The sequence below is a fragment of the Perca flavescens genome, chromosome 6 (assembly GCF_004354835.1).
Source record: "Perca flavescens isolate YP-PL-M2 chromosome 6, PFLA_1.0, whole genome shotgun sequence".
In the NCBI taxonomy this organism is placed as follows: Eukaryota; Metazoa; Chordata; class Actinopteri; order Perciformes; family Percidae; genus Perca; species Perca flavescens.
The window spans coordinates 26,151,940-26,172,383 of record NC_041336.1 but is presented as its reverse complement, the minus strand read 5'-3'; the positions used below and the strand labels follow the sequence as shown (position 1 = coordinate 26,172,383).

Below are 20,444 nucleotides of genomic sequence, written 5' to 3'. Positions count from 1 at the left end.
GGATTACCATTATTTTGCCAAATTGTGAGGAAAGCTCCGATAAGCTCTAAAAATGGGTTTATGTGACATGGTGCTCAAAAGCAAGGTCAAAAAAAGTCATGAAGCAACTCCTTTGATTAACATGCGTCAGCGCTCGAGCTGCATCAAATCTTGATATCAAAGTATTGACATAATAGGACGGCTGCAATACAATGCAAAACATGCTTAAAAAACATTAACATACACATTTCCATTCACATTTTTATCTAGCATTCCCTCTACTGTACGTCCCTTGTCTAGGGCCACCTACCAACTTTGTTAGCTGTCTGCCATGGTTCCATAATCAGCCGACCCTTCCTGTCTTTCAGAAAGCCCATGTAGTGGAAACGGAACAACATGGTCAGACTAGCCATGTTCTGTGTCACAGATTGCAATCCAAAGTGCGCCGATGTGACACAAAGGAGCTCCCAAAAGTGGTGATCCTGTGGGTTAGGTATATACTGCAACTCGTAAATAATTCGATCCCCAAGACTGAGGTGCCAAATTTGTTCTCTGGTGGATTAAATTATTATTATTCAAGCACAACAATGCTGAAAGCTAACAGCGTTACGTTGATGGCATTCATGTCCTGACCCGGTGTGTGAGAGTTGACAGCCTTCTCTTGTCTCTGTGAGTTGAAAGTAAGGTCTGTCCTGCTGTATGTGTATGCACGTGGGCCGGGTCACATATCTGAATGATCCTGTTGGAATAAATAACTGAGAGGGATTGTCACCTCTGAGAAAGAGGCATGGTTTCTATTTTTATTTTTATTTTTGGAGGGGGAAGTCAGCTGTGGGGATATACAAACTGATTTGTGAGTGTGTAGGTCAGGTCTTTGCAGCTGTAGATGACTTGTTTGTTTATTTTGCAATGGCAGAAGATATTACATCTGTGTTATGATACGCTTTATACATACAGAGACTAACCATATTACCATCATAAGTCTCCAATGGAACTTAACTTTAAATGTAGTTTTGCTCAGTCACAGTGCCTGTGTGTGTTTCAAATCTGTAATTTTTGGCCCCTTTCTTTATAATATGAATTGATCAAGAGGACAGTGATATTCTTTTTACTAAAACAATGTGGCCGAGAAGCCTGTCTCTGTGACCTCCATACACTGTCTAACTGTTGCATGTTGCACTGTTACTGTAACAGCGAGAGAGAGACAGAGAGAGAGGGGGAGATAGAACAAGAGTGGACCATGAGATAAGTAGTGACTGTGAGAGGGATCGACACTATAAGAAAGCATTAAAGCCCTTTTCAGTGCTAAGCGTTCATGTGCATCTGTCTGCTTGTAAGCCCACAACAGTATACAGTACAAACTCCCTGGGCAGCCAGCTGAGTCGCATCAACACATCAATGAAGTAGAGAAGAGGACGCTTTGTACGGCTCAGGGAACACCATTCATCAGCTTCCTCCATCCAAACCGTGCTCCGATTGTCCCGCCCGTACAACAAAACCAAGCCCATAAACCACAGTGCACCAAATAACACTTGACAGGCAGGGTGCAGAAGGGAGAGAGAGTAAAGAGTGTGTTTGTCTGTGGTCCACAGTGTTACTTACTGCCTCAGAACAAAAGAGGAGAGAATAGGAAAGAGGAAGGAGAGAAAGTGCTCGAGACAAAACCATGTCAGCTGTCCCTCACTCATTTTATACAGTAAAGGCCCAAAGCAGATGGGACTTGAACTCATAGGCGTAATTTACAGGGGGGTGGGTTACAACCCTCCCAATAATCAAAACTGGCCAGTTCAGACCTATTAGAATTTCCTTTGCGCCATAAATTGATGCAGAAAAATTCACTAAAATGCAGGAAATTGGAATTCAAAATTTCAATTTTGCTCAAAAGTGGAGATCTTAACATTCCCAACGTTGAACCCAAAGTTAGGCCCTTGCTTGAACTGATGATCTCAGAGAGAGATGATGAGAGTCAAAAAGAGGAGGATAAGTCTCCATCCTCCTGTTTTAATGAGCACTTTTAAATTCAAATCATATCAAACTAGAATTACCGCCTCACTGTCGCATGCCTTTGCTAACCAGTCAAGTTGCTGTTTACATCCATGTCTGCCCAGATTCATATCATTTACTGAAAACTAGTGGGCACCCAAAATAAGTGTGGCTAATTCAGTTTCCGACCAAATGTGAAATATGGTCCATATGGTTCTGTTCCATAGGTATGGCATTGAATAATGGCCAGAAAAGCGTTTTTGCAGAGCATAATGATGTCACAGTGAACATGACCTTTGACCTTACGTTGAGTATAAAATGTCATCACTTCATTATTCTATCCTGTCAGACAATTGTGTGAAATGTTGTCATAATAAGTAAGGTTCCAGTTAACTAAAACTAGATTTTTTTTTAAATATACCTTGACATTGCGGTGTCTGCTTGTAAGGTACAAAGCATTCATGTAATGCTGGCCCTCACAATCACGTGCCTCCAGAAAGCCCAACAAATAAAAAGAGCAGGGGTGTCGAGTAATCGAGGCAAGGGGCCCCATGTCACCCACCTCTCTATCAACATAGTGGCTGATAAAAACAACACAGGATACACATGTGATGGAAGCAACCATTCATTCAAAACAAACACACGCCATCTTATGTGGAAAGCAGCAACAAAATGGCATAATGTTTTAAGTGTTACTGGTGCTCAATAAAATATGTAATGTTGCCACATAAACTGCTTTGATTCACATAAAGGTAGTTGGAACATGCAGTGATTCACATTTTATTTTTGCCTGAATTTCCCAAATTAACTTAAAACTTGGAAGCATTACCAGAGTGAGAGAGAGATTTAGAATAATCCAGCAGTGACTTAAGCATCTGCTCTATCCTTTGTCAGTCGCTGTTGGAATGAAAAGGAAAGATAAACAAAACCTGAAATAAAGTGCATGAGTGCAAACTCATTCAAAACTGCAAAAATACTGCTGAGCAACCTCGCTGCCACCTTTTTGTAATTTATTTTTTATGAACAGTATCTGTAATTAATGCCTCTAACAGTGTGTTAATACAGGAAACTGTGGTTTCTGTCTCAACAAATCCAGCAAACAGACAAAACTATAATAACTGGATCCAATTGTCTGTCAAGTGTGTGCGCGTGTTTGTGTGCACCTGCAGGGCTTCCAGCTAGCCAAAGGCAGGATCGTTCCTGTTTACAAGCTCAGCAGTGAGAGCCAGTTCCCAGAGGGAGACACACAAACAAACAAACAAACAAACACACAAAGACACTCACATACCTTTGGTAGTTCTAAACACGATTGTTTATTACAAATACCTGTGTTTGTGGATGTCTATATGTGTGCAGAGAGAATTTGTGTGGCTTTTTGCTGCTGGTGTACATATGCATCACTTTTTTCCTCTCCTGTCACCCTCTGCTCCTCTCTAGTCTTCTTCCTAAATCCATCTATTATCTGATATCCTCCTACCTCCCTCATTCTCACATTCTCTTATAGTCTTCCTCTCCATTTCTCACCCCTTTTTGCCCTCTCTGACACTCTTCTCAGTCATTTCCAATCCTACCCCTCCTGACCTCATCTGTCCTGTCTTTCTGCCTGTCTCTCTGTCACTCCGTTCCTCTGTGAATAGATTTTCACTAGACTTGACCTCAACAAAGACAATTGTCCTGTTGAGTACACACAGCGGACCGGGAACTACAGGCTACGGCTCCACAGCCTGTCTCCATGCCAGGAGGCTAGTGGATCCCATGGCTATCCACTGTTATTACGGCCCTGACAACAACTGGCTTATGCAAACAGGGAGCCACGGGACTCTCGAATGGAATATCTGACTTACATGGATGGATACACACATGCATGCGTGCACAAACACCCTGATAGAGTGGCCAGTGGCCACTAAGGGGAGCAAAAAGGTTTCATGTTTGCTTTCTGCTCTAATCATTATGCCACTGAAACCTTACTTGTTCTGGAGAAGCCTATTGAGCCTAATATACTCAATTTCATGTTCACAGAATCATGTTACCAGTTGATTTTACAGTGTATTTACAGAGGGGAAATATTTTACACCAATTTAGACTGCTGAACTGTTCCAAATTTGATCTGATCTAGTTATTTTCATATTTTGTTGAGGCTCCCAAGTGTCTCGGTTTCTAACCATCCTCCAAGAGGGAAGGGGGGGCTGAGAGAGATAGGGAAATAGATAGAGGTGAGAAAAATGAGTAGGGACAGGAATAGAGAAAAAGAAAACATTTCTCCAGAATGGTTTGCGTCTGCTCTCAATTTAGGATGCTCTCTTCAAGGCATTTAATTGTAGGTCTTTTTATGACTTTGGGGCCTGAACTCCAAGCAAACAACACAGAACCACATCTGAATCCGGACTCCACCCCAACTGCATATAGATAGGATACCATACATAGTCATGTTATACTTTCCGTTTTTATTTGCATGATTTTTCTACGGGAATAACAGATGAATGTGATACATGCATACTGTAAATACAATGCAAGTGACATTATTCTAAGGACAAGAAAGAGAGAGAGAGATGGACTTACATACTAACTCCCTTCACTCTTTGTCTCACACAGTGGGGGTCACATGGACAGATAAAAGCATACACTTAAAAATGTGTATGTAGCATCTGTGACATCATCAATGGATTTCTGGAGGAACGGTTTGCAGTGTGAAAGACTGAGACTTCGTTCAGTCCAGAAAATTTGCTCCCAAATATATACTCTTTAAGGCCACATATCCTTTCAAAGTTTTCATAATCACCACCATGACAGCCACACATTAGAAAAGATTAAAATAGCAATTGAGAACATAACGTCTTGTAGGAAATAAATGTGAGGAGCCCCAGTTTCTGACATTTCCTCATTAGCTTTAGCATTTGACTGCAACAGTTGACTTTTGGAAATTGCTCAAAAAACACAATCCGCTATTTTCACTTAAAACTGAAAAAGAAGCATCAGAAATTAAATCCTGTCAGCACTTCCTACAGTAGGTGGTTGAGAACACTGACAGCTCATTAATCTGCCACATCTTACCCCTGAGAAGGAAAATAAAGGGGGGTAAAAAGTATGATGTGACTGACGATAAATAAGTGCATCTGCTTTAGGAATCAGTGCAGTTACATCAACATTATCGTAATATATAAACCTCTTCATAACATATAGCAGGATAAGGAGAAAAGGAATCCAAATGAAGGGAGCATCCCAAAGATTCCTGACCCTCCTATTCCCATCATCCAGCTGCAGATGAATCCATATTGACGGGCTGCTTAAATATTAAATGCTTATGGGTCACTACACTTTTTTTTCATGGCCAAGAAGCTCATCTCTCACTGTCCGCACAAGGATGTCAATGGGAAAAGGGAGAGATAACTGGATTGTTTTCTCCTTTAATCACCCTCAGGACCCAGGGTGCAGTTCTAGTGTTTGAGGGCTAGAATAACAAACAGTTTGTACAATGCATAGCTTAAAACAGTGCTGGCACTTTGTCATTTGCAGTGACGTGGGAAATTCAAATTAACTTAATCTTAAAAACACCTTATTTACGGAAACACAGAGAGCATCTGCTGCTAATCCTATGAAGTATGAACTGCATACACAGACGGATAAAGCTACTCATGCCTTGAGAAAAAAAACAGTGAATTAAATGGTTTCCACGACAAGGTGACACAGGGCCAGCCAGATACAACAGTCCATAGCAGCAGTATTCTCCTTCTGACACAGTATTTTCTTCTTTGTTTCTTCATTATTATCAGCTGACTACCGTTTCAGATACACAGTAAACAGACTTTTTCTGTTATATATTTAGCTTTTGTCCTTTACAATCCACAAGCCACACCTGGAGAATGGGCCAAAGTGAACATCATGCTATAAGCAACACCATGTCAGCTCCAACACTTAAATTATCACCTAATCGACCAACCGAGGACAACAAGCCAACTTCTCATTCAATCTCAAGAGTGAAAGGAAGGTTATGAAGTGCTAGAGAAAGAGGCTTGGGAATAAGTGGTGATTCTTTACAGAGAAAGCTTCACTGCAAGCTTCTACAGTTCTTCTACAGTTAAACTCTCCAACTGCTCTCATTTCATCTCTCAACTATAAGCAATGTTTATAAAATGACTTTAAACAACTCAACGGCCAATAACAGCCACAAGATTACATTAAAAAAAAAAAATCATCAAAATGACTCATTGTTCATGTCATAAGAGATAATCTGGGAAATGGGGAGAGAATGGGTGAAATTTTTATTTCGATCCATGTGTGACCAGATTGAATGTGCCTTGGGATTTTATTGCATTAAAAACAATAGCACTGTATTTGAGAGTTATTTTAGATTATATAGTCTAAAACATGTTCGTCATGATTTGTAAAAATGAACTACCGTCTCCAAGATACAAAACCAGAGAATTTAAGACATAAAACTGAGATGTCTGATCTGATGCTATTTCAGAGATAAAGAAGAATGAATATAAGACGTGTTTACTTGTTTGATAATCAGGTACAAGCTGTTATCCTTTAATCATTTAATCATATTAAATAAATAACAGTAGAGAAAGCCGATGAGTCAATATCAGGAAGGTGCTTGAAATAGTCATCAGAATCACTTTATAAAAATACAATGTAGCTTTGGAAAGAAGAAATAGCACATCCTTCCTCTAATAAAGGAAACATGTAATACCTAAGAATAAAAATGCCCCCTTGCTCAGTTCCATACATTCAAGGGTTTTGCTGCTACAGCTCTACTTCGGTCTGATATGAACAGTATCATATGGGGGCTGAAATTACTGAGTCATTTGACTGACATTAAGACTCTTCTCTACATGTGCTACTGTTGAACTATAGCATTTCCCACAACGTAAGTGTCACTTACAGTATGGCCTCAGTGGCCAATGCTCAGCAAAGGTTACACGGGTTGATTGTTGCCACTTTCAAAGTTTCATGTCTTCACTCTGTGATCTAGGGTTCTGGAGGGCTTTTAAAAGCAACATATGTCTATTATTAAATTGAGACGTATTTGTCTTTTATGTTGAAAAGCACTGGCAGTGTGATGCTATACCCAAGCCACTGATAGCTCTTCTGTTCAGCTCCTCTGATAGTCACACACCCCCTGCATGTAAACACAAACCTTTGCAGGAGGAGAAGTGAGACCACATGACTCGCATGCATTCATTAGTTAGCTTGCAGACCAAAAATAGAAAGTTGTGATGCTGTCGAGAAGCAGCTCTAAGTATAGAGCAGAGTTTAGTGGCATCCAAATGCTGTCATTGGACCATACAAGTTTCACCAATATGATAAATGCATTATCATGTGGGTAGTGAAACACAACACATTAATGTACTTTAAAATGCACATTATGTAGGTGGTTGTGAATATACACACACACACACACACAAACATGTAAAACATTTAAAAGTCAAAAGTGTGGCCTTGCATCACTGTTGCTGTGTGACTTTGTCCACTGTCTAATGTTAAATAATTCAGGCTTGCCTTGTAAAACATAAATACTTACAAGGTCCAGGAGACAGGATCTGGATGGACATGTCTTTGGCTTGTGTCTGTTCCCTCCGCACTCAAACCAGTCATCTGACCAATAAAGCAAGCAGCATGACAGCACAGGAGGGTTTCCATCTATATATGAGCTTCCAAAGCATTAGATATGGTAGAACCTCCCCCTCTAAGAAAAATACTTGCAGGTTTTAAGAATCAAAGCCTTTACGCCCTGCGTTCTTCTCCATTATCAACACTGCAAGTCACCTTTTGTCAATGGCACAATCTCCACTGCAACATAGAACCACAGGGTGTTAATCAATCCTATTTTTAAGAAGAAAATCAGTATTAGTTCCACTCCATGTGCGTAAATATATAATGCTTGCCTGTGGTGTCACTGCAACTGTCACACTGCATCTATGGATCAAACATTTATCTACAGTATTTTAGCATGAAAAGTATCCAAATTATTACTGCATTTGCAGAGATATGACAATCCTATCACACAATCCCAAAATCATGCACTATTTCATCTTCTGAATGAATGAATGTAAATCAATCCAGTAAAATTTCTTTAGAATGAATTAGCATCACTCCTGTCAACCCTCCTCACAACCATCAAAAACAGCGAATGCATCCATCAAAAAGGATGAAGAGAGCATTATGGTGATATTCCTCTGTCCCTGGAGCAGTCAAGCATCTTTTATATCCCTCGAGTAAAGGAGCGGCCAGCACGCACCCTTCATGCTTAGCCCCTCCCCCGTTGGCAATCTCTAGCAAGCTATTGGCTGGTGTAAGGGGGAGAGGTTGGTGGCGATTGGACAGGTGATGGAGCGGAACCTCGCTTTCCTATGCATCAGTGCTCTCCAGGAAATGACCAGGGTCAGACAGAGAGAAAGAGAGAGAGAGGACAAAGATGATGATGTGGGAAATAGGAATGATATGATGGTTGGAGGGGGAGGGAGGTAAATGACGAAGAGAGGGGGTAGAGACTGAGGTACGGAGGAGAGGATACAAGACAAAAAGAGGGAGGTTGAAAATGAGATACAATGCGCTGCTCACATATATTTTATCCAAACGCTGTCCATGTACAACATCCATAAGATATTTCACTTTCAATACTAATATTAACATCAAGTCTTGCAGAGAGAACGAGAGTGATGAAAAGTACGGTGAATCTGATGTCGACAGTGCAGAGGAACACACTGTCTTGACTTGAGGGAAAACGCAGTTGGCAACAGATGGAGGCATACAGCATGGTGGTGTATTTATGTATTTAATGTGTGTATTTGTATATGGAGTGCTGGGTTCAGCTATGCATGCTGATGAGGTAAACCTGTGTTGGTGCTTGGTTGGTGCTGATATATCACTGAAGGTGTTTGACTTTGAAAGTGTGTATAACGTGTCTATCCACCTGAAGCCTTATCCTAGATCATTTGTCACTTGTTATTTATTTTGCAATGTGTAGTGTAGACTGTGAAAACAAATCTCCCAGTGCACAATAAAGTCTATCTATCTATCTATCTATCTATCTATCTATCTATTTGATACCCTTCAATAATCAAGATGGTAAAGAGAAAACAATTATATTTCCACCTTGCCCAGTGGATGCCTTCTTTTACATTTTGACATTCTTTCATCAGCTATTAAAGACACTGCAGAGATAAATGATTACATGAATTGTGGAATTTGGGGCTTTGAGTCAAAGCTTATTAAATGGTCAGGAAACCCATTTCACATTACATTTTAATCAGTATAATTCTAATCAGAAAATTCTGATTACATGACATTCAATGATTCAGTAATTAACAACTCCAATAAAATAATTAAAGCTGTGTCCAAAGACCCTTATTCAGTGATATAATAACATCAATTCAACAATGTGCATGTTCTTAATAACTAAATTGATCAATGTGATCAAAAAGCTCCAGTTAAATGAACTGATGTGGTGTTTGGACAAAGAAAGTTTCAGATTTCTTTCCACCAACCTTTTTGGATTTGATCGTCTTGTAATTTGCAGCCACAGGAGATATTACTTGGCTAAACAGATATCATTATCTTGATATCCTGTGACAGGAGGATGCAAGCTGTGCTCTTTCTAAAACCAACACAGCCAGTGTTCCACAGCATGATCCAATTAAGGACGTCTGCACGAACACACACAAACATACATAGACACAAAGAGGCACACGGCGAGGTCAGGATGCACACATCCATGTGCACATCTGAATGAAGTGCATGCACAGAGACACACAAACATGACACAAACGTGCTCAGTACAGAGTCCAGCTGTCTCTGTGTAAGACACCACAGGGAGTCAAACTGGCTTTCCTCTCTTTCATCCCATCTCTTCTGTGTGTGTGTGTGTGTGTGTGTGTGTGTGTGTCTGCGCGTGCGTGCAAGATTTTCAAAATTGCAGCTGTCATGAAGAATTTTGACTTTTAAATCCTTTGAAACAAATAACATTCCAGTCTGATATGCCACGTTGCAATTAAATTATAAATGAAATAAAAGAAAATCAAAAAAAGGCTGTCATGTATTTGGACATTACAGTGGATACTTTACAATGTCCCTTTTCCATAGTAGTAAATACATAATGAAATCTCAAGGTTTACATGCCATGCTAAACCATGCCGTAACTTGTCCGTTGTAAGACCTGGTGTCAACCTCAGACTACTACGCAAACCCCAGTGCCACAGTACAAGCTTCACTGAGAGCTACATCAGTCGTAAACTGTGATCACACACTGTTTTGTAGACACAAGGTGGATGGTCAGAGCTTGTATATAATATAAACCTTCATGCATGCAAATTAGGTGACAGCACCTCACCTAACCGGCTTTTCAGCAAGCCAAGTTCAAAAGTAGTTCAGCCAACCTCTTGGTTAAGCTGTGATATTATTGAACACGCACCTCAGGTGCTATACAGGAAAGGATATGGAACTGTAACTTACATTATGGCTAAATACTGTATATGGTTCAACTTATGTAATTGCTTACCATCTTTTGAAATATATAAAAGGACAGAGAAAGAAAGAACAACTGAGCGAGAGAAGAAAAAAATGGTGCAAGAGAGAAAAAAGCAAAAGAGAGAGTGAGTAAACAAAATACACTTGAACGCACACACCACGACATCTACAAATACACCACATTGAGTTTTGTCTTCCCCACCCTGGCCTCTGCAGGGGAGAATAAAAAAAAAAAAATCCAATGAACTCCAGAGAAAACCACTTTCTCCGCTAGTTAGAAGTGTGTGTGTGTGTGTGTGTGTGTGTGTGTGCACGGGTGTGTGTGTATGTGTGTGTGTATGCCTGCCTGCTTGTTTCCCCACAGTGCACATGGCTAGCATTCAAAGCCCAATTCAATAGGAACCACACAGAAAGCTCAGTATGGGTAGAAGATGAGAGACTGAGTTCACAGCTGAATTAAACTGAACAGAAACATATGGACGAGAGGGCTCCCCATCTCTCTCTTTTCATGTTCAAATATACATCTATTTTCAGCCAGCAAGAAAAGGACTGCAAATCGTTCTCATCTAATTCACCATACTAAGCATGCTAAACATTCTCAGTGCAGCAAGAGATCAGAATCATCCTGACTGAACATGCAGTTGGCTACTGTTGCAGATTATCTTGGACTGAGGGCCATATCTGGGGAACGGTTCAACTATTTACTCTAAGCACGCTTAGTCTGTAAATCCATTTGCAGGCAACAGTGTTTTTGGGACACTTGTGATTTTGTGGTTAAGTGTCTTCTACAAAACCCATCCAGACTATCAAACACGTGTATTGAATAAAATGTGTGTGAGCCAGTCTTATGTATGTCCATAGGTAATGCAGCTTTAGTGATGGTAATGTAAATTAGTGCACCTTCAGAGTTCTGGTAACCCATTAGTACAAGTACAATGATGATGTTGGCAGAAACGCACAGACATAACTCAGCACTTAAGTAAGGCCTACAGGCTTCCAATTCTGCGAATGAATTCTATTTGCACTTTCACCAAACATCATAAACCTACATCATTAGTTTGGGACCACTGATCGTAATGATTCACTCCTTTTTCCTTGTTTTAGTCTTATGGGAAAGGCTGCACATCAATACTTGTTGATGTTATATCAGAAATGGCTGTGTGTATTGTCTTTATTCTGGGCAAGTTATCTAGTACTGCCTACTGTAGCTTTGTTTTGGCCAAAGATTTGAGTCTGTCTAAATTATTGCTCAGCCTATATTAGGCTGTAAGTAACCATAGAAACAATGATGAGGATTTAAACTATGTTAATGGTAAAACTAACTGATTTGACTTGGTTAGAAAATTCCAATCCGCCAACTCGCTGGCATTCTCGCTTCAGCCTTTATTTTCTATATTGGGATACCTTGTCATACGTTTTGCTAACTCATCAACCCACATAGACAAGGCGATCTCTCTATATACATGTAGCTTTGAGTTCCCACCAGTATACAGTCATGAACAAAACAAGTCTCAGCCCTGAAAAGACCAATGTTTCTCAAAACATGTTAGCCAAACAAGCCAAGTTTAGAATAAAAAAACAGGAAATACCCAGTTGAGGTTATGACAAATCCTTTGAAAGGAAGCAACAACAAATCTAAAACCAGCACATTTCATAGAGACAAGACCAAACATTACAACAGTATAGATGAGCAGCACATTTAGCTATTGTAGAAAAAGGAAAAGAAAACTCTAAAAAGGCATACACATGGTTGGGAGGAGCCAAACAAACAATAATACTTTCCCACTTAGGGATCAAAATAGCCAGAAAATCTGTGTATTTATTTGAATGTTTGGTCAGCCTTGCTGAGGGGGTACACTCATCCACTAACACACACACACACACACACACACACACACACACACACACACACACACACACACACCACACGTCCTTCACTCACACAAGAACAAATAATAAATGTTCTGTTTTGGCCTATAGCACACTTTGTGTTTAAAATGTGCCAGATCAGCTAATAAGTGAAAGATTCATTAGTCTTCTTCTTTTCCCCAGAGGACTCGCACACCTGCAATTTCACGTTACAGTACAACAGAATATTTTAGAGAATTTGCTAAATCGACATTTAATTCAAAGGCAAGTTAATTTTGTAGAGGATCTGAAAATGAACAATGAGCAGGTAAAAAATTGGGTCAGAAATCAGCCAGAAATGGCCAGTACAACCTGATTACTCTGATTTACAGTGAGCTGCTCGTGAATTTCTATTCCGATTTCAACAAAAATATACAAAGACACACCACTGCAGCCTTCATTTTTGTGAGTCAGCCTCAGGGATGAACTTCAAGGGTTTTTGGGCAAAAGACCTGTGCACAGGATTTGGCTGGCATATCCAAATCATTTCCCATTGACATCCATTCAAATGCTGGCAAGTAGGAATAATAGATCAAGCTGTCAATTAAAAACAGCCTGTAAAATGTTCATCTCTGAATGACCCAATTGGAAAACATCAGGTCAAAACAGTGTCAAACACATAGGGCTCACAGAGGGAAATAGAACCCAGTGATGTTTGAGCAATCCCAACAATTGATGTATGATTGATGTGTCCCATCCATTACTGACACTCCTCTTGCTTCACACTTACGTGGCATGCACAAAAAATCTTTTAATTGTTTTTTTGTGTTCACTTTTGCTATTACAACTCAAACATACTTTCTGCCACTGTATGCCAGCTTTCCTGGCACAGATTACACCAAGTCTGTTTAATTTAAGGCCCCGTCCACACGTACCAAAACGATCTTTTTATTACCCGTCTTCCCTGGATTTGTTTCAAGAATAGTTGTGTCCAAACGAATCCACTTGTAAATGACTCAATACGCTACTTCATATGCCAGGCCTATATGTGGCGCTGTTTCTGCTACAGAAATTCACCAAAAAACGGAGAAGAAGAGCATGGTCACTTCCACTTCCCATCATAACATGACTAGCTAGATTATAATTTTCTCTTAATACGTCCGTGGACTATAATAACTTTCACCACTGCTCATTTTATAAAGGCCGCCGCAAGAAAATGTCTTTGTTTAAGTTGTATAATGTGCTGTTGGATTGCTTTTTATTTTGCATGATTGCAGCGCGCTAGCAGCGAGCTAACCGTAGCGCGCTAACATTCGCTAGCTGTAACATCGGCAGAGTCAAACAAACATCAATGATCCATGAATGATGTCTTTTTAATAATCTATACGTTTTTCTTGCAGTAGCCTTTCTACAATAAGCCGTGGTAAAAGTTACTATAATCCGTTCAAGGAGTTGATAAGCAGACAGATTAGCTAGCTAGTTGATTAGTTATCTACTTCCACTTTATAAACAGATAGCCATAGCAGCTAACGTTAAGGTTACGTAAATGGTTACTTCGCTGCTGGAGCAGTCAGCTACTTTAGCGATGTTTAACGTTGGCTACATAACGTTAGCAATATATCTTGTGTAGAATCCAGAGGGAAGGGTCAGGGAGCAGAGACACAGTATTTAGATATAGTGTGCTGGTTTGACCACGGAGATGGGACATGCTCGCTTAGCTTCACCGCAGTTGTGTGCGTCAGCGGCCGTGGGAGAGGGTGTAAAAGAGGGGTGTGGCAATGACATCATCAAAACGGATCCACATTCACCATCCATACGAAGCAAAACGAGAGCCGTTTTCGGATTTTTTCACCCTGAGACCTGGTTTCAAAAAAGTGCGTTTTCAGGCAGTGCGTTTGCAGGATTCGTCTGGACGGGCGGCCCAAACGATGCAAAAAATGTGCGTTTGAACAAAAAAACGCTTCCGTGTGGACGGCCCCTAAATCAGACTTTCTATGGAAAAGCTCCAAACACTTACAATGCAGAATAGTCCAAGAGAGATTACATTTAATAATCTATCTATGGCCAGGGAACTAGGCCCACATTCATTTGTGCATACCCTTATAAGGGTCACTTGACTTTCCTGTTTATAACCCCAAAAAGTCTCACCCTAGAGAGTGACTTGGTGTATTTTTAGTATGTAGGTCCTGGGGGTATTAGGGATGTGACCCCACAAGGTCATGGTTGCTAGCTGATGCCACAGACAAGCTTGAGTCTAATGGGATTCTAGGCAGAAGAGCTTTGATGGAACACACCATTTTACTTAAAGAGGGCATGGTACATGATGTTCTTGGTGTATCAGCTCCGTATCCCTCCTACACACAGAGTGGTGGAGTGGCAATCGGGAGAGTCTGGACTTTTCCCATTGGGCCGGTAGTGTTTCGAGGCTGCGAGGGCCGGTCTGATAATAGTTATACATTGCAAGCAACAACGTTGCCCGCTGGTCAAACTGTGCAGCCTCTGCTCAACCCGTACGGTGGGCCGCAGCAGCCTCTTATTTCAATACAAACACAGGCTAATCAGAAAGCACTAACGGTCACAACCATGTCTAGGATTTTCAGAAATATAGGGGCATCAGTGAGCGGCCCCTCCCCAAATGGCAGAGCATACCTTTTTTTTTTCTCTGTCATGTTTGGAAGTCTACGTTAACAGACAGTGTGTAAGTCTGATGATGGAAAGCCAAAAAAGAAAAGGGAAAGGTGGCGCTGAGAGGAAAAAAAAGGGATTGTGTTGCTGTGCTGTGTGTTGTTCATTCATTCACCATGCGAACATTCATTCCCATACCTTGGTTCCCACTTTCGGCTTGAATTCTATTTTGATATTTGACAAATAAGAATAAGTGTAACCTTTTTCCTAATCACTGACTGGCAAGACACATATATAGGGATGTTTAGCATGGACCAATGTGCATTCTGCTTTGAAAGGAGATTCCTAATTGGTTACCCAAGACTGTGTGACAATCAGACCTACCTGAGGTTTGACCTGGGCCATCCAGTTTGGATTCACATTTTGGAAGAGAGCAATCTAAAAAGAGACAGGGAGATAAAAAAGAGGAAGTTTTATGAAGGAAATGAAGGGGAAAGGACTGTCTTGTGACCTACTGAAGCAGTACCACAACCTTTACCATGTTTTAGTGTCAGAAGTTAGAGCTTTGTGATTAACAGGGTACAAATGAGAGAGTAAGCAATTGTGGAGCAGCTCTTTGATCTGAGTATCTGGATAGTCTCTCCCTGAGATTAAACACCATTAGACATGCTGCACGTAGATGCATGTGCAGACACACACATACTGTAAATGTGCACTCACATGCATGTAATGCATACTGTAGCTGAACATGAACTGGTAAAGACATACTGTACTATAGATCTGTATGCTCTCACACACATACAGATTTATGCATGACTCTTACCACACCAGCTGATAAGCGAATTAGTCATTTAAAGATACCAAGTAGAGTACATATCTGTATCTCTAATGCCTGAGGAATCATCTTCAGGGAGATGAAATGTTAAGAATATTCAACCAGACCTGTGAAAAATCAGAGTCTGGTGCTTGATAGTCTAAGCTTGTAACATTAGAGGCAAAATTGGGTCCTGTCTGGCTGCAGTGCTTGAATCATGGGCGTCAGTTTTGGCATCACGATCAATTCAGAATTGATTAATTAATAACGACTGGCTCATTGTGGACCGCCTGCTAATCCAATAAATTATACATAAATAAATAAGGCAAAATGGCCGTGTTTCTTTTATTTTTTCTTGAAAAAGAGACGTGGGAAGTGTTCTGTTCTGATCACATCGACCCTGAAAATAAATAAAAGTTATATCCTGAATAAAAGGACGCAATGAATTTTAGATACGTACTGACATGCATCTTGTATCTGACATCAGACTGACAAACTTTGTTTCTGGGTCAGTCAACAGTCGGCCACTACAGTGGCACGAGATAACAGAGAGGAGAGGCGGGGAATGAGGAACGGGACAGCTTAGCTCTTCTTTGCTCTGACTTCCTCTGGCTGCCTTTCTGAAAGGAGCAGCCTGGCATATGCTGCTGCCTAACAAGGATTACAGTAAGCACCTGGTCACACACTATATGCTTCATTTTATACAGGGTAGATTGGATGAAGTGTTTGGTCCAGTGAATAGTGCTTACCCTCTAACATAATTGTTGAGGCCTTATGTGCGTTTGATTGCAAGGTGTGTTCGAAACTTAGAAAAAGTGTGTGAAAGAAGTTACACATTTAACTCTAGTGAATGTTCAGATACTCTCTAACACTATTGTCAGTGTTAAACCATCTTTATGATGTATAGTGACTAGATATTGTCTAGAGAAATCATGGCCATCTTATGCTGCCAGGCAGGGATTAGGTGGCAACATGCTCATATGGACAGAAGGAGTCTGTGAAGGAGAGACGGCAGAAGTAATCTTCTACCAAATAGGGTGACAGAAACCGCAGGTCAAAAACAAGTGACGGAGCTTTCACTTGATCAAAATCAAGCTGTGAAAAATTTTTTTGAAAGGGAACATATACTAAGCATTCTCTAAAAATCTTCTCATCCGAGCTGCATCTACACCTTGTGAGGATAACAAACAGATCAGATTTCTATTTTATTTCAGTACAATTAACAGTACAATTTCAATACAGGGTCAACAAGAAGAATCTAATGTTCATAGGTGGAAAACAGTGGAATGCCCCTTTAGAGAGGATGATTTGGAAGGCTGTTGAAACAAGCTGTTATAACAAAGGAAAAATCAGTAAGGGCCTGTTTCTTCAAAGTAAAGTGGAAGTGTGCTCTTTGTTTGTGCAAAATATCAAATTCACTTTATTTTCTTTGATGTGCAAACATTTAGTGTTTCATTGGCAACAAGTTGTAGCCAGAGCTATGTGTGTGAATGCTAAACCAACAAAATAAACAACATTTAGCTATGACAGTACAAGACAGGACAGTTCAACACAATTGGCAGTATTTCTTCTGCAAGCCAATACAGTAGGATGGGATGTGAAGTTTAATCCTCAACCTATTTTATCTGAGGCCAGAGAGGCAAAGCGTCAGTTTAGCCCTCCTAAGCCAGAAGAGCACTGGGTTGGCACTGTTCATGCGACAGGGATCAGAGCCTACTGCTGTCTTCAAAGCAAGAGGGAAAGATATAGAGTGTGTGTGTGTGTGTGTGTGTGTGTGTGTGTGTGTGTGTGTGTGTGTGTGTGTGTGTGTGTGTTTGTGAGAGAAAGAGAGACTACACAGTTCCTGTTGGACAGACTGAGCACAGCTGTTGACAGAAGACAAGCAGTCTTAGGCAGCACACAAGCTCACACATGTATGTAAACATACACTGCAGGCTGTGCTTTGATTTTACCAAAGCTGAGTCCATGTTCTGCTTTGTTAATTATTTTATTTTTTTCCATACTGACTGAAGTAAGGCCTTGGCTTGTCTGCTAAAAAAAGTAAAACATGCCATTTGTGCAGAGAAGTGCAGTAAAGTGCATGGATCTGGTATCTGAAGTTGCAAGGATGTGGCTGGAGGTGTGAAAGTGTGCTATTATGTGTAAGAAAACATGAATTATTGAAAGTTATTGCTACACTATCAACCTCATATAACATACGTACATAGCATAATACCCTAAAACTAAAGAAAAAGCCTAGTGACCCATTATTTTTCACTCTACACAATGACAGAAAACTGGCTCACTCTTTAACAGACTTTATAAATGAAAAATGTACACACTTCCTGACACTTAACTCACTGACACTGCACCTCTCTCTTAAGAGGAAGTTCTTAAAAACTGTGTGTCTCAGAACTCAAGGGGGGGCATGGCCTCATGAGTCTGTGGCTGCTTTTTCAAAGTGCTTTTTCAAAGGAGGCACAAAGCATTGTGGGAGGCTTGTGACTTCAGATACCAGATCCAGATGCTTCCTTGGTTTAAGCTGTAGGGAAAGGAAGAGGAGATAGAGGAGGAACTGTGAAAGACAGGGAGGATTCAAACATCTGCTAAAGGGTCAGAAGAGGGGAGAAAGATCAAGGAAGGAAGAATTAGGAATGTGGTGGAATCCTGGCAAACATTTTGTCAATTAATATATGTTTATACAGTGGTTTCCAGCAATGCTAAAATGCTGTGCTTTTTTGGGACAATGCACTCTCCTTTTAAGATCTATGCTAAAGCGTTGCGGCCGAACACACTAAACTATATGTTGTTGTTTTGTTAAGGTGGCACACACCTCTTTGGTAGTCTGTTAGACAGAAAAAATCTCATTTACTTAATTTACAAGCAAAGGAAGGCATGCATTGTGGTGAGAATCACATACACAAGACCAGATATTACAGAACAAGATCATTATTTGAATATATGACAACCCTGAGAGGCTAGGTATGAGGTAATGATGGAAGGCTGTGTGAGAGAGGAGTGGAGGAGGCAATGAAAGGAATGAAAAAGGATAAAATGAGAGGAAGTCTGCAGTTGATTGACAATACGTTTCTCTCTTATCAGATGGGGGATTTGCAGGAGACACACAGACCAGCCCACAGCCTATTTTTATGACCCGCAATCCTCCTATGCCTCCATCCCTCGTTCATTCAATCCATTCCTCCATCCCCCTCTTCCTTGCTTCCAGAGCTCCAGGCGACATGGGTGGGATGTAGTGATTTATACCTCTGTGCATGTGTGTGCGTCGTGTGTGTGAAGTAATGAGGCTGTCCCACAGGATACATTTCCCATCCTACTAACACATTACCAACCTATTGGAATTTCTGATTAGCGACATAAGGCTACCAGCCAACATCTTTCAGGTATATTATGTGTTATCAACTGATCCCAACCATGATGGAAATTAAATATCTTTATCAACAGTGTTCATTTTACTACTTTGGTTAGTTTTAGGTGATATAGTTAAGGGCCATAAATAATTGCACGTTTATCACTTTACATAATGGGAAAGATCTCTTTACTCATAGGCACAATGTAGCAGAATGTAACATAGATCTAATAAGGTAGGATCATTGCTCTGCATAGTTTTCACTGAGGTCCTCAACAGTAGCTCCTGACTGGTCTCAGGTATATCTTGAGATTGAGGGGCCGTCCACACGGAAACGTTTTTTTGTGCAAACGCACATTTTTTGCATTGTTTGGGCCGCCCGTCCAGACGAATCCTGCAAACGCACTGCCTGAAAACGCACTTTTTTGAAACCAGGTCTCAGGGTGAAAAAATCCAAAAACACTCTCGTTTGGCTTCGTATGGATGGTGAATATGGATCCGTATTGATGATGTCATCGCCACACCCCTCTTTTACACCCTCTCCCACGGCCGCTGACGCACACAACTGCGGTGAAGCTAAGCGAGCATGTCCCATCTCCGTGGTCAAACCAGCACACTATATCTAAATACTGTGTCTCTGCTCCCTGACCCTTCCCTCTGGATTCTACACAAGATATATTGCTAACGTTATGTAGCCAACGTTAAACATCACTAAAGTAGCTGACTGCTCCAGCAGTGAAGTAACCATTGACGTAACCTTAACGTTAGCTGCTATGGCTATCTGTTTATAAAGTGGAAGAAGATAACTAATCAACTAGCTAGTTAATCTGTCTGCTTATCAACTCCTTGAACGGATTATAGTAACTTTTACCACGGCTTATTGTAGAAAGGCTACTGCAAGAAAAACTTATAGATTATTAAAAAGACATCATTCATGGATCATTGATGTTTGTTTGACTCTGCCAATGTTAGAGCTAGCGAACGTTAGCGCGCTAATGTTAGCTCGCTGCTAGCGCGCTGCAATCATGCAAAATAAAAAGCAATCCAACAGCACATTATACAACGTAAACAAAGACATTTTCTTGCGGCGGCCTTTATAAAATGAGCAGTGGTGAAAGTTATTATAGTCCACGGACGTATTAAGAGAAAATTATAATCTAGCTAGTCATGTTATGATGGGAAGTGGAAGTGACCATGCTCTTCTTCTCCGTTTTTTGGTGAATTTCTGTAGCAGAAACAGCGCCACATATAGGCCTGGCATATGAAGTAGCGTATTGAGTCATTTACAAATGGATTCGTTTGGACGCAACTATTCTTGAAACGAATCCAGGGAAGACGGGTAAAAAAAAGATCGTTTTGGTACGTGTGGACGGGGCCTGA

The 20,444-nt window shown here is 40.6% G+C and overlaps 1 protein-coding gene across 3 annotated transcripts in view; it reads right to left on the bottom strand.

Moving 5' to 3' along the window:
* The window catches only part of triob (trio Rho guanine nucleotide exchange factor b), a 120,692-nt gene that overhangs the window by 87,907 nt on the left and 12,341 nt on the right, over positions 1–20,444 (bottom strand). For all 3 annotated transcript variants that reach the window (XM_028579925.1, XM_028579920.1, XM_028579926.1), the window contains one exon: positions 15,289–15,342. Coding sequence is in view for 2 of the 3 variants with exons in the window: in XM_028579920.1 (XP_028435721.1) it covers positions 15,289–15,342 (54 nt within the window). In the remaining variant the exon portion in view is untranslated. The remainder of the gene's footprint in view (positions 1–15,288; positions 15,343–20,444) is intronic.